The 15,039-nt window shown below is 40.9% G+C and overlaps 1 protein-coding gene across 2 annotated transcripts in view; it reads left to right on the top strand.

Annotated features, from left to right (window-relative positions):
• Nucleotides 1-14,076, top strand: part of GPC4 (glypican 4) — a 104,505-nt gene extending 90,429 nt beyond the window's left edge. For both annotated transcript variants that reach the window (XM_044763614.2, XM_014858453.3), the window contains exons 4-9: nt 4,305-4,470; nt 9,319-9,449; nt 9,545-9,691; nt 10,560-10,696; nt 11,370-11,545; nt 11,641-14,076. In XM_044763614.2, coding sequence (XP_044619549.1) covers nt 4,305-4,470; nt 9,319-9,449; nt 9,545-9,691; nt 10,560-10,696; nt 11,370-11,545; nt 11,641-11,843 — 960 coding nt within the window. In that variant the 3' untranslated portion in view covers nt 11,844-14,076. The remainder of the gene's footprint in view (nt 1-4,304; nt 4,471-9,318; nt 9,450-9,544; nt 9,692-10,559; nt 10,697-11,369; nt 11,546-11,640) is intronic.
• Nucleotides 14,077-15,039: the final 963 nt, after the last annotated feature.

Below are 15,039 nucleotides of genomic sequence, written 5' to 3'. Positions count from 1 at the left end.
CTGGCACATAGTACTCTGTAACTATATGATATCAATCAATAGATCCCAGTAAAGCTATCAGTAGACAAGTAATTCTGACATATAACAAGATATTTTTCTCTTGAATCTTGACATCAAGACATCCATGATCATGAAACCATGGAAACTAAGCATTTTCTTTGAGACCATTAATCAATTCTTGTGTTAGTGGTTCAAAGGAGGAAGGGAGGAGTGTACAGTTTTCCTTTCCCTGTTCTTTCTCAGAATCATTTTGAGAATTAACTATTTAATCTGTGAGAGGTCTGAAAAATGTGACTTTTATAAGAACAATCATAACCCTCACCCCAACTCCTACCTCAGCCCCCAGGATTCTGGAAGTCATTTATATCTGGGCTCAACGATCCTTCTAAAGAAAAGGAAAACATATCAGTGTTGATCAAGAGCTGTGACCCAAAGAAGCGATCAGATTGATCATTGTAAGTGACATGCCATATCATAGAGAATCAATACATAACTGAGGATTAAAGGAATACCTTGGAGTATGGTTACCCCTTTTGTTAATCCCCATATGGCGTCATCTACCACTTGATCTTGGGTCTTCTGGAGTAAATCTACTTCAGTAAATAAGTTTTTTGGAGACTCAAGAAAAGTAATTGATTGTGAGTGTTACAAGGGAGTAGAATGTGAATGAACTTGAATTTCCTTTCAAAATTAGTAGTTCCCCAGGAGAAAGTATGACTTAGTCCACTATTACATTTGTGTATGGGTGAAAGGTTTGCCCCTGCTATGGTGGAGAGGCCGTTGAGAGCTTGTGAAGGAGCACTCACCAGGGCCTAGTATATCACGACAGCTAGAGCCATGACTGGATCAAGGAGATGCTAGACTTTCATCAGAAACTCCATGAAGGAATTCAGATTGAAGTACTGTATACTGTTTCCCTTTTTCTTCCCTGTGGCAGTGGTACCCCTTTGGCTCTTTTACTCACCTACCATTACTTCTTACCATGAACCCCTTGAAGATTCCGAAAGAGAGGCAGCCATTTTGTTTAGCCACTGGGTGAGTCCAAAGTCAGAAGCTAGAACTGGTCCTTGGCACTCTGGGTTCACCATCCTGAGCTTGGTCAGGTCGGTGAGGGTGGAGACCCAAGACCTGGGGAGTAGTCCCATTATTGGCCCTTCCTCTGGGGTGATGAACACTGTTTCTTTAGGGTGCATGACTGTTTTAACACCCTTCTCTTTATACTAGGGCCTCATCCCACACAAGGAGTTTGTTTCCGGGGTTCTGAATTCCCTTGATGTAAAATATTGCATAGTGGTCTTGATTAGCGGTCATGAGACGAAAGACAGATTTTCTCTAACTTTGGTATTCATGTGTCCTTTCTCATTCCAGTTTTCTTATAACTTCCCCATCTCTCTTCTCAGTTCTGGTACTATATAGTGTTGCTGAGGTATGTTATAGTTGAGTTCCTTGTGATCAGTTTTAGTAGTTACACAACAAATCATGTGTAGAGCCTGAGCCAGTACTTAGCCAAAGAATGAAACGGAAAAAAACCCCCCACGAAACCCAGCTTCATAATCCCTCTAATAAAACCCTACTGTCATTTAGTTTGGTCTCTGTTTTTAAAATTTGAGCCTCCATCAACTTATTTTGAGAGTACTGCAAGGTCTACTGCACAAATGATTTGACTTACAATTGAACTAAGACTACAGTGGACCACTTCCTAGAGTTAAAAATGAAAAAGAGTAGGAAAGGACTTCTTTGGAAAAAAAAAATTTTTCTCAAATATAACTACTGAGTTTAAAACTTTTGCTTACTTCCAAATGGCCTATATACCATTTTGGAACTTCTTTGTGTTTTCTAGAACAGTTTCCATATTGTAACGTAGAAATTTCTCCTTGCCTTTCTACCTAATCACGTACATTGTAGAATAATCCCCGACACATAATAGGTGCTCAGTAACTATTTGTTGACATTTTAGTGTTCTACATCTCTTCTTACTAGGGCATTGTTTTTTCTTAAGCGTTAATGTTCAACAAATGCCACTTAGTAGTCCATGATTTTTCATAAGCATTTACATAATAACTCTTTACTTCCCTAAAATCCAGCCATTTAGCAGTCTCACCGATGTGGAACCTAAAGAAAAATGGAGAAGAAAGCAACTGATGTGTAAGATTAGAGTTTCATGTATTCTGTTTAAGAAGGCAGGGAAACATGATAGATGTGGGAAATCTTTTCATCACGAATGTTCGATAAGGTGCAGTACTAGAATCCAGTGTAGCAGGGTGACTGTCAGCAAGTCAACTAATCTCTTTGGCTTTGGTTTTTTTATCTCTTAAATGTGAAAGCTGTACTCAGTAATCTCTAAGGCCCCTCCCAACTCTAAAGACTTCTATGATCCTATAATTCTCTGGCCACCTTCTCTCTCTAGTCTTGTTTGCTCATCTGTAAAGTGAGAGGGCAGACAAGTATCAAAAGCCTAACCATCTGTGACTTTAAAGGAATGAACCTTTAGCTATCCAGAAAATCTAGCTATCCAGAATGGTCATTCCTCCAGGGTATTGGTTAGCCAAGATTTTACTGTACATTAATACATAGTTAAAAGGATGAATTTAGTGCCTAGAAAAACATTTGGGACTGGTTAAAACTGTGGAAAAGTCCTAATTCTTCATAGGGAATGTTGATTTTTAGTGTATACAATTACCATCTTGTTGTTGGATATTCTCCCGCTTTTAGGCTGGAGTTCTGTTTGAGATAAGAGGATGTGTGTGTGTGTGTGTGTGTGTGTGTGTGTGTGTGTGTGTGTGTGTACACATCAGGTCGGAGCCTAATAGTGTTAGGTTTTCCTCCTGACAGTACTAATCCCCTGTTCCTGTTCCTAAGGGTGCTGTTGATAAGTGTATCCAAAGTCGCACCCGAGAGCAGGTGCACTGCTGGACTGCCCTGCCTCTCAGCATCTGTTCCCTGTGGCGGTATCTGCTTTCCAAAGTCTTGTCTTTGCAGCGCTGGTTGGTAGTGATAGAGAGGAATGCACTAATCCTCTGATATTGACTCCAAAAGAGGAGGGTGGAGCAGAGAGATTGAGAAGACAGGAACTGTTGGTTAGCTGCCAGCATGTGACACCTGGCCATGATCCTTTCTAAGCATTGATGGAAATGAGTGACAGGATGGAATCAGCTTTTCTATGCCCCAGACAGTTTCACCTCCTAGAAGTAGAAAAATGAAACTAAGTCTAATTTCTCTGCAGAGGACAGCCAGCCGAGTCCGAATTCAGTACTGCTCTCATCCTTGTTGCCTCCCTTCCTCATGAACTTTTAGTAGCCCCCTGTGTCCTACCATATTTTGTCTTGGTTTCTGCCTGGTGTCTAAGCCCCTGTAAATTCTGGTCACGCACACACTCTATGCATCCAACCTTATTTCCCACAATTTCTCAACCCCGTTCTAAGATGCCATGATGTGCTTGGTACATTCTCTCAGAGCTTTTGTTCATTTCATTCTCCCCACCTGGGATGTTCTCCCTTCATTTAACCACTTAAATCCAACCTCTTCAAAATTTAACGGAAGTCTCACCTCTTCCGTTAAGTGTTCCCTGAGCATTTTGTGCTTTACTGCTCCCAAGCCCTTGAAGACCTTCATGTAACCCTCAATTTAAGTTTTTTCATATTCTTCCCTGTAAAATGCACTAATTTTGCCTTCTGCACAGCTGCTGGCACAGAATGGACTACACACTAGGTACCCTTCTAACGTTGAATGGGGGGTTAAATTTCAAAGGGCAGTTTTGTAGTCAGTGTGTTTGAAAAGAAGATGTGCTTGCGTTCCCAGCTGGCAAAGACAAACACAGTGATGGTAGAGGCCATAGCAGGCCCTGTGTGATGGACAGGTAAAGGTAGCCTCTGCTAGTGTGTCTCATGGCTGATCCAGGAAATTTATTTGTAAAAGGACTGTGAAATAATTGAGCCATTTAAAATGACTAAGAGTGAGAGCGTGTGTGTGAGAGAGACAGAGACAGAGACTGAGAGACAGGGACGGGGGATGGAGGAGGAATGGGAGTTGTTTACAGGGTGGGAGAAATATACAACTTGGTTATTTAAGGTCATGCGCTGCTCATCCCTGTCCCCACACCCCCCTTGTCCCAGCACATACCTTTCCTGTCTCTAATCTTAATCTAATTCACCTCTTCAGGAAGCGGGCCAGGCCTGCTAAATATGATCCATCACAACTCACTCTTAAGTTAAATACATGGCCAAGCCCTCAGTGTCAACGTGATGGGCTTGCAAATTCTGTGTCTCTCTTCACCCTGCCATTGTCTTTTTCTTCCCCCGAATCAGGTAAATCCCACAGCCCAGTGTACCCACGCTCTGTTGAAGATGATCTACTGCTCCCACTGCCAGGGGCTCGTGACTGTGAAGCCGTGTTACAACTACTGCTCCAACATCATGAGAGGCTGTTTGGCCAACCAAGGGGATCTTGATTTTGAGTGGAACAATTTCATAGGTGAGCAAGTCGATTAGTGTATTTGTGTCGCTGGAGATAGCTCAGCTTCCAGCCACAAGGAATATTGGAATTGTCAACTATGAAATTTCTGTTCATGATTTAGTGTTTGCCAGAGTTCTAACTGTACTCAAAGTTCAGACCATTTTACAAGTAAATGTTCCCTTGAACTAATGGTGGCATTTCTGAAGACGTTAGACACGGTGAATACCAAGTTTTCATAACAAGAAAGTGACTTTTTGATATTTTTCCCCTAAAGGTCAGTTTTAGTTATGCATCATAGGCTTGTATCCGTGTAAATACTGGCGTAGAGCCATCGCTGAGTTGTCACAGTGGTTTTAATAATGTTATATGTGTTACACTGCAACCTAATCTTCTGCACACTGGCTGCATACTCGCTGGATATTTGGATCAGGTGAGATCCAATTAGAAAATTAGGGCTTCTGTTTCTGTGGAGGATTTAACACCAAGAGACTGCTCTAGTAAGAATTGAAGGACTTTTGCCCTAATTTTAGAGGTAAGTGTTCTCGCATATACCTTCAACATAGAAAACCATTACTGGAACCCAGACAGCAATATAAGTGAAGTGACCAGTTTCGGAGAGGGTTAATTATGATTTGTGGACAGGACAAATTAAGGATAATTTAAATGTCCTGTCATTGAGTCCCGTGGTGCCTACTTAATGCATATGCTGGTCCCGAAACCTCAGTGACCAGTGTCGGATCTCCTAATGCTGAGTGCTCATGGGGCCACACACACATACTAACAGCTCACACAAAGAAACTCAGATTTTTGCCCATCTGCCAGTCACATTTGCATAATTGCAGAATTTGAGTGTCTTTATAAGCACCTATTTTTCAGTTGTTTGTTTGCATCCTGGGAACATGGATGCAGTCTGCTGGCTTCTTTTTTGGTGGGGGGGTTGGAGCTGGGGAACACTTTCTAGTGTGCATGAGAGCTAATTACCATATTAACTCTCTTTGAAAGTGCATCAGTAAATTGGCTCCAACAGATTCGTGAGAATACTGACACAGGAGGAAAAAAAAAGATGTGAATATTAAGCACTTCAGCACAATTGTAGCCTAAATAGCTCAAAGCTAGAAGACCTGAAAAAATCTTGTACACACAGAAAAGCAGAATGCCGTGAAAGGGAAGGCATAAGACCAGTGAAGACACACACGCACAAATGGCACATCGTGTCGAGAATGAGGCCACGGGAGAAATGGTTGCTTTAAAATATTTCCCATGGAAATAAAAGCCCATGGCACTTTCAGATCTAAAGTTGATGTTTTTGCTTTCTCTCTTTTTTAATCCCATTCTCATCCTGATACCCAAATGTCAAGTTTGTAATTCAGTTTTGCTAAATTCTTTTTTTTTTTTTTTTTTTTAAGAAGCTGGTTAGCCTTTTCACTTTCCCCTATAATATCTAACACACTAGTTCTCTGGGCAAAGGCCACACAGCACAGAAAACGCGTGATGACACAATGATCTAGTTTTGCTGACTTTTCTACAGACAAGTCAAGAACCAAGTGCAGAGGGGCATGTCTCCTGCACTATTCTGTTATTCTGACATGTCTGGCAGAAACTTTAGCTCATATCCTTGTATTAAAATACAAATTCTTTTGCATAGTTTTCCAAGAGCTTGCAAGTCCATATTAAATTAAAACCATACTCTGGCTTGCTTAATGACTGTTTTCAACCAGGTACTCTAAAACAAGGAAAACTTAAGTTGCTGTTACTGCTCTTAGTATGGGTTTAAAGAATTACATTTGTTATCTTTCAAGAAACAGAAGTAAACCCAAGTGGGAATTGATAGGATTTCGGAATCAATTTTGCTATTATTTTAAATGATACTTTTTGGAGAGATGAAGTATATAATTGTATCTAAACTTCATTTTTAGTGGGTATTATATTTTTATTTCTAACAAGCTGCTGTAAGAGGCCAGGAGTAATAGACATTGTTAATCTCCAGTGCTTTCTCATGAATTTTCACAGGGCTTTAATTAATTTGCTCTGTGGTTGTAGAATTCAGTCCTAATTTACATGCCTCTGCTAGAAGTTTTTTTTCTTAGCAGGGAATTTTTCTTTCTCCTTTAAATGGCTGCGGTTAAGGAATGGTCAAGGGCTTTTCCCCCCACTTCTTTAAATCAGATCTTGGGGTTAAGTCGGGAAACTGCCTTTTGTCCTTCCAGTCGAGTTGTGAAGCTGAAGATGTGGGTTTCTGATTATTGGTGGCACAGTGCAAAAGGAATCGCTTTCTCTAGTGAGAAGGGGATTCTTTGTTGCAGGGGGCGGGGGGTGCTCAGTGCTAGCATCCTGAGCACTGAAATCCTGCAGTTGGACTAGACCCTTTAAGAAACTAAGGATGAGTTCCAAATCAGCCTTGTTGCTGCCATGCCCTCCCCTTCCTCTCTTTAACTGCGTCTATTAATGTGTTATCAACCTTTATCATCAAGGTGGATCCAAATAGTTGCAAACACCTTGAACTTGGTTTTCTAAGAGGTTGGTTACATGAAACCTTCAGTTTGAAAAATAAACCAAATATGCCCCCCAAGTCAGTTTCTGAAGAATCATAAATTAGGCTTAGGTGCAACTTATTCTCCATCACATACTGTAGGTGTGTTAACATTCATTTGACTCATAGCCAACCTTATTAATGTCACATGTTGCTGACAGCAGGAATTTAGTATTGGAGTATTGGGATTGCTGGCAGGGACACCAGCCAGTTCTTGGCAGGAGGCAGGAAGTGGTCATGTATCCCATAAATAAGAGACCTGTGGCCTAGATCAACCAGAAGAAAACCAAACACCAAACCAACAATCTTTGGATTTCTCTTGGGGCCTCTAATCAGAACTGGCTGCTTCTGCAGAAGAACTCAACTGATAGCCCATCATGACTTCCTCCAGGGTTTAGAGGCAGCTTGGGCTCCTAGGCTGCAGGCTACAGGCAGAATGCGGCTCATTCACATTCTTCAGCTGCGCAACACACAACGCCATGGCACCGGCCCCAACAAAGGCCCGGCTTCACTCTCCATTCCCAGGCCCTTGTGTATGGCCAGCCGGCTCAGAGTTTACAAAGACGCTAAACAGCCAGAAGAATTGGGGTTTATGTTTCCTTTCAGTCTTTCACAAACACATCAGTGATCTGGACTCTTACTGCCACCAGGGGAATAAGTAGTTACAAAATGTCTGGGTTTTTTTGTTTGTTTGTTTGTTTGTTTGTTTAAACCTCTGCATTTTGGATGTTTATCCTCTGTCCATTCATAATATTTTTTGTTGGAGCAAGTGATGACTTCTCAGCTATGAAGGCATGTCCTTTCTGTATGTGGCAGCCCTGATGCTTTGACAATGATGAACACATTTAAGTTGTGCTCCACTTGTTTACAAAAGTCTCCTTTTGCTAGCACATCAAAAGCATTTTTTCTTTCCTCTAGTAGAATCGTATATTCATGCTGGCAGCCTTTTTACTTAGAGGTTGGAAGCATCACTTTATTGGAGCTTACTACAATGCAATCTGAAACTTCATTTGTTATTTTAAAAAAATTTCATTTCACGGAAATCTATTTGTGGTTTGTGACATCGCAGTTGGAGTTTAGAGAAATGACCCCGTGCTTGAAAATGTTGCGTTGCATTTGTTCTAGGTTGAAGGTGAAAGGTTGATGACCACACTTGATTTCGTTGGTATGCTGGGGCTGAAACTTCGTTCCACTAGAGTGTTGAGGTAGAAGTTCAGCTGTGGCCTGCAGCCTTCTTTGAGAAGGACACACCATCTTCTGGGAACTAGCCCTTCATTCTAGCAGCTGTCCTTGGACTTCCTGAGGGCTGTGGAGAATGTGGGCCTAGCCTTTTCCTGCTGTGCTTTAAGCACTGGAGTGTAAAGGGGAGAGAACAAGTTGAAAAATTCACTGCTTGTCACGATTGAAGCATCCTGTTTCTCATTTGGAGATAACATTTCCAATTTCTCCTAATTTCGCTCAATAAGTATTTTTCAGGCAAAAGTACTAAATCTCATAATCCCAACAAATCCCAAACAAAAAAAATCTGTATTTTGTTTGCTACTGAGTGTGTACCGAAACATTTCTAGACTCCTCCAAAATGTTAAAAGTGACTTGCAAAGTAATCAATGATGATACACACTGTGAGCACATGGTTCCTGTGTACTGTGTCTTATGTTGTCTTTTCACTAGAATAAAGAGGTCTATTTGCTTTAAAATAAATTGAGGCCCTTGTATTTGAAATGGGAAGTTTATCTTAATACAGAAATTGCATTTTTCAAAATTTCATTATTTGAAAAGTCATTAGAATTCCTAGGAGAACACACTTTCATTTGTATTTTCCAACTGTGCACTCAAGGATCTGAAAAGGTTTCATTAAAAAATGAAAGAAAGGAATTGGTATTCCGGGATTTTAGCTGATTTATGTTTTTGACTCTTGTAAGTGGAACCTGAAACGAAAAGATCCTAGGAAGTCTGGGGGAAATGGCGTGTTATTCTGCCCCCAGCCTTAGGTTTGTCAGCTGGGAGCTAGCTCAGAGCCTTACAGTGACAGCCACTGACATATGAAGGAATCATCAGTATAATTGAACATTCCTGATTGGGTTTCCTTGCTGTGGAACAAAGCATTCATCTGGCCACTTCACACTTTAGAGAGCTAGCAATGCATAGTGACTAAATGCAGTTTGGTGGAATAGAAATAGACATGAAAACATGAATTAATTACGATGCATGCCATCCCTCCTACCCCCCACCCCCCACGGGAAACAAAGACAGTAAAATAATCAGACTGATTATCTAAGGCTGAACTAATGATTTCCTTTTTACGCTGTATTGTTTTTCCCCAAACCTCCTGTTAGATGCTATGCTGATGGTCGCGGAGAGGCTAGAGGGTCCTTTCAACATTGAATCGGTCATGGATCCCATTGATGTGAAGATTTCTGACGCTATTATGAACATGCAGGAGAATAGTGTGCAAGTGTCTCAGAAGGTAATGAAGGCAGGATACTGGAAAGGAGAGCTGGGACCCCCCCCTTCAGCTCGTGATGTGACTTCCCTAATGTGACCCCGCTTGCTCCAATGCAGGTTTTCCAGGGATGCGGACCCCCCAAGCCTCTCCCAGCTGGACGAATTACCCGTTCCCTCTCTGAAAGTGCCTTCAGTGCTCGCTTCAGACCGTATCACCCCGAGGAACGCCCAACCACAGCAGCTGGCACTAGTTTGGACCGACTGGTGAGCACTTTGGCAGGAATGGCCATGTTTAATGACAAAGAACTGAAAACATTTGCTCAAAATGCATTTTTAGTTGGAAGGCTTTCAAGTGTGGGTCTTTAGGTGAAACTTTTCAAGCAAATTGCGTGTGGATGTCAGTGAATCTGCCTCTCTCATTTTCTAGCTCAGAAAGTTCCTACGTAGTCTAGGAAACGTGATGTAGTAAGTCTTAGCTCAAAACCTCCCTGTTGTTTCACCATGTATTTACTAAGCATCACTGTGCTAGTTACAGCGAGGCTCAGAGGAATAAGACAGGTCTTTGTTCTCAGAAAGTCCCAACCAAGAGAGAGAAGCAGATACCCCAGCTTACTAACTTAGGTGATGTATAGTAAGGGGCAGGATGGGAGAAGGAGAAATGTAAGCAAACTGCTTTATTCACAACAACGTGCTACAAATATAGTTGGAGGAGGAACATAGAGGAGGGAGCCTGAGGTCGCAGGGGTGGGTGGGGAGGAAGCACAGTGACAGGCCAGTTTCAGAGTGGATAATATGTAAGCTTGATCCTGAGTATAAAAGCCCTATGAGAAGAGACTGTGTCTTGTCATTGTATCTCTAGGACACCGAACCTGGTGGGCCTCAGATGGTAGTTATAATGAAGAGGTAGAGTGGACAGTGGATCTAGCCAGCTCCTTGAGAACATTTCAACTATTAACTCCTTTGAGCGATTTTGTATTTCTAAGTATAAATTTGATCTGCATTTTTCTGTTGTGACTGAAGTTGAAAATGAATTGCATATCACTCTGGAGATACTTTAGAAATGAGCAAAAGGCACATCTATAAGGTGGTTTTGTATTGTTTTACAGAGGTCTTTTCTTTTTCTTTTCATTAGGTTACTGATGTCAAGGAGAAACTGAAGCAGGCCAAGAAGTTCTGGTCCTCTCTTCCTAGCAACGTTTGCAATGATGAGAGGATGGCTGCAGGAAATGGCAATGAGGATGACTGCTGGAATGGAAAAGGCAAAAGCAGGTTAGCCTCCACTGAGCAGATTTGCAGTCTGTCCCTTCCTACATGCTTGGGTAACCTTCAGAGAGGGTTTTCTCAGGTGTTAACTGAGGCATTGTGAAGCAATTCCCGGTAGGTGGCAACAACATGGACGGCTTCTAGACGTCTTTAGGAATGGGCTTTCTAATAGAAGTATTAGGAAGGCGTCCAGCTACTTGTAAAGAGTACTGGGGCAAAAGTTTGTGATAGTAGTTATGTTCTGGCATTAAGGCTACAACCAGGGATCAAGCTGTTACAATAGTGTCATTTTTCAGATGTTTGATATCCTGTGGTTCTTTGCCTAGTGGCCTGGCCTCATAAAGCACCATTTCTCAAAAGGTCTCATTCTCTTATTTGATGATGCCCCCGCCCCCTCATCCCCACACACACTCAGTAACTTAGATAAGTACCCACTTTATCGGCACTTTACTCTGACGCACCATCCTCTGCAAAAGGGGTAGCTTTCCAAAAGGTCACAGTCAAGTTGAAGAAACAAGACGTATACTCAGGAAAAGGAGAAATTAGGCTCACTAGAAATGGAAGAGCTTCCAGCTTATTGCACTCAGTGGAAATACTAGAATCTAGACAGAAATCTTTGATGATCTTCTGTAACTTTTTGTTTTACTGACCATCTTATTGGGGTCGTTTCTCATTTCAGATACCTGTTTGCAGTGACAGGAAATGGATTAGCCAACCAGGGCAATAATCCAGAGGTCCAGGTTGACACCAGCAAACCAGACATAGTGATCCTTCGTCAAATCATGGCTCTAAGAGTTATGACCAGTAAAATGAAGAATGCTTACAATGGAAATGATGTGGACTTCTTTGATATCAGTAAGCATTTGTAGTTCTAAAGTACAAGTTGTTCTTGTATGCCTTGTGATGAGAACAGGCAGAATGAAATCTCTACTCCATTTCTTTAAAAATAGGTGATGAAAACAGTGGAGAAGGAAGTGGAAGCGGATGTGAGTATCAGCAGTGTCCTTCGGAGTTTGAGTATAATGCAACTGACCACTCTGGGAAGAATGCCAATGATAAAGCCAACAGCGCTAGTGCCCATCCTGGGGCACAGCCCTACCTCCTCACTATCTTCTGCATCTTGTTCCTGGTTATGCAGAGAGAGTGGAGATAATTCTCAATCTTAGAGAAAACGTGTTCATCATTGACCTGTTAAAAAGGCACCGGTTATCACTTTTATACCATCCTAGTGACTTTGCTTTTTAAATGAATGGACAACGATGTACAGTTTTTACTATATGGCCACTGGTTTAAAAAATGCTGACTTTGTTTTCTCATTCAGTTTTGCAGGAAAAGGGGACTTGTACGTAAAGTCAGTTCCTGCTCCCCCAGAATCATGTTAAATGTGGCTGACAGTGTAGGTACAGAACTGTAGGTAGTTGTGCATTTGTGATTTATCACTCTTGTTTGTTTGTTGTTTTTCTTTTTGTTTGTGGGGTTTTTTTCCTTCAGTTATGAGCTCACCTTGTTTCTTACAAGAAAACCAGGGTCCTTTCTTGGCATGTAACATGTACGTATTTCTGAAATATTAAATAGCTGTACAGAAGCAGGTTTTATTTATCATGTTATCTTATTAAAAGAAAAAGCCCAACAAGCAGTAAAATTTCCATTTATACCTGTTGTTTTAGTTGCCTCATCTGGAGAGAAGTGGAGGTGATTTTGTTTTTATTATTATTATTAAGTTAGGACAGAATGTGAAGGCACAGGCGGGCTTCTGAGCCACTTGTCAGGTTGTCTGGAAGCATCAGTACAAGAAGAAGGTTATACTTCATTTATAGCTGGCGACTGGAAGAGACTGCAGACTACCCATTTTGGTCGAGTTGAATTGCATAAACTAAGATCAGTCCATTTCTTGAGCCCGCTTATACTTAAAGTGTAACCCATTTAGAAGAAGATTCTTAATACATTCTCACTAGAAAGATAGAAGGCATTCAGAAAGTCCCATGTATCACATGTTCATACTTAGTTTGGGGGTGGGGTTTTTTGTTTTTTGTTTTTTGTTTTTTATCCAGGCAAATTAGCAAGCCACTGTGTGCTGGTCTTTGTGTCCGCACTGACCCTCTTTCACTTGGTATCCCAACGACAGAAATAAGTGACCAACAATCTCATTTGGTCTCCCTTGTTACAGTGTTCCAGATTTCAAACCCAGCCGTAGAGAGGGAGCTGTCGGGGGACTAGCCAGAATTGGGGTACAGCCTGGGCTCAGGGAATAGCTGTCAACACTCGAGCAAAGTTTTTGTCTGTGCAAGTGTATTTGCATTTGTTTGGGGATCCCAGTTGTTTTAAAGCGATTCTGAGGTGTCTTATTTGAGTGTTTTTCTTGCCCAGCCCCCTCTGATCAGAAAGGCAAAGGAATTGCAGTGGTTCATTCACAGCTCTGTGCTACCCCATCAGCCAAGAAGCTCACTTGGGAACATCTGGGTGTCCAGAGTTTTTCATGTGGTGTTGTTTTTCGAGGGGAGGGCAGGTGGAGCTGAGAAAACTACATCTTAGCAGTGACCCTTAGCCACGTGGGTGAACTGGCAAAAGCCATATCTATTGTCCCAGGCCAAAGACTAACAACTGCCTTGGCCCCTTAGGAACCCTTTCCTTGTGTCTTTACCAAATGACAGCTCATAAAACTATGAGAATGTGACAAATCACTTTAAAAGGAGTTCTCAGAAGTCTTCAGAAAGAGTAAGATTCTGCAAGTCTCTTCCTGCTTTCGACAGCCATTAAGATCCCAATTCTACAGGAGCTGAAATGCGCAAAGAGGTTGTTTGTGTTATTGTTCAACCTTCAGTTGTAAGAGTAATGCTCTATTTTTATATTGAAACATAAGTACTTGATAGCTCAGGGTCTACATTTCATTCAAGTTTTTACACCAAATTCTGCAGAATGGTCAAAATGAAATATCGGGGGCTGTTGTAAACAGAGGCTTAATTTTATTAGAAGTAGCCAGTTATTTATTAAAGCATGATGTTAATAAAATAGGCATATTCTGGCTGGTGTGTATAAGTGGTGTTTTTTTTTTTTTTTAAATCCGAGGACATAAAATTGAAAAGGCACTCCATTTATGTATGAGGAGAAATGGATTGTAAATAGCTAAGCTGCCTTGTGAGAACTTGGAAAATGTGCTGATACTTAGTAACTACCTCAGTTGTGAGGAATTTCCTTTTCAGCTTAGACTGCTATTACTTTTACTTGGGAGAAATGAATCTGGTCTCCAAAATGTGGCTCAAAGAGTTATCCCCATAGACCTTGTTAGATTGTCTTTAATTTAGAACCTTGAACTCTGCCCAGCTGTTTTCTTTCAGTCAAGTTCTCTAAACCAATAACATTTTCCGAATTAAATATTCTTGAAGGTTCTTCTGGACTCTTACTGATTTGTTTTCTTTCTTTGCATTTTTTCCTGTTACCCTTTTATTATTTAAATTGTCTCTTGCTTTTGAACTTGAACTATGAAATAAACAAATCGTAGATTTTTCCATTCAGGTCTGACTGGATAACTCTTGGCTTCTAACCAGCTGGCAGGCTCACCCCCTCTACCCCCCAAAAAAGAGTAAAGGCAAGTTGAATATTTTAAAACCATAAGAGTTCAGCGTATGAGGTAGAATAAAAGCTTTGTTGGGAGACCTGACTTTTCCAAAGATTCAGTTAATAGCCTGTGAAGTGTTCGTGTTTTACAAAGTCATTTATAAGTTATTTTTCTTTCAAACACTTGGCCCACTCTCTACCTTAAGAAAAAACATTTTACGACTCTTAGATTTATATTTTATTTCAAAAATAGTAATTAGCACCTGTTATTCTGATAGAAGAAAAAGTACAAAGAATTAACTTGCATCTTGAACTCGAGTTCCTGAATGTTAGAAGCCTAACAGTTTACATGAAGTCAGATTTCTCATTTGTGATTACAGAACCAGAATAAAAATCGGGATGGGCGGTGCTACACAAAATTCTGCTTCCACTTTTGTGTTGGCAGAATATGTCTATTTGCATAGCTAAAGAGCGGTAAATTAATAACCACCTAGTACAGGCAGTCTGCGTCTGCGTGTTGTCACTCTTGAGCAGATGCCAAACTACCAAGTGCAACTTCGTGTGTTTTTTGAAATAAGAAAAAAAGCACTAAGAAACTTCTTTCAACTTAGGACTGAGTGGGGAAAAATATAACTCGACGTTCTGTGATAAGCTTTACAAATTCAATTTCTACTTTGAAACTCCTAATTATTGTCTCCTAAAAATCTTTTTTTATATATGGGAAAAATATCTGAAAGATAACATGGTAGTATACGAATTCAAGTCATCAGTAAGGCAAATGCCATATAATATTT

The sequence above is a fragment of the Equus asinus genome, chromosome X (assembly GCF_041296235.1).
Source record: "Equus asinus isolate D_3611 breed Donkey chromosome X, EquAss-T2T_v2, whole genome shotgun sequence".
NCBI lineage: Eukaryota > Metazoa > Chordata > Mammalia > Perissodactyla > Equidae > Equus > Equus asinus.
The sequence above is the reverse complement of the archived record's forward strand: the minus strand, read 5'-3'. Positions and strand labels throughout refer to the sequence as shown.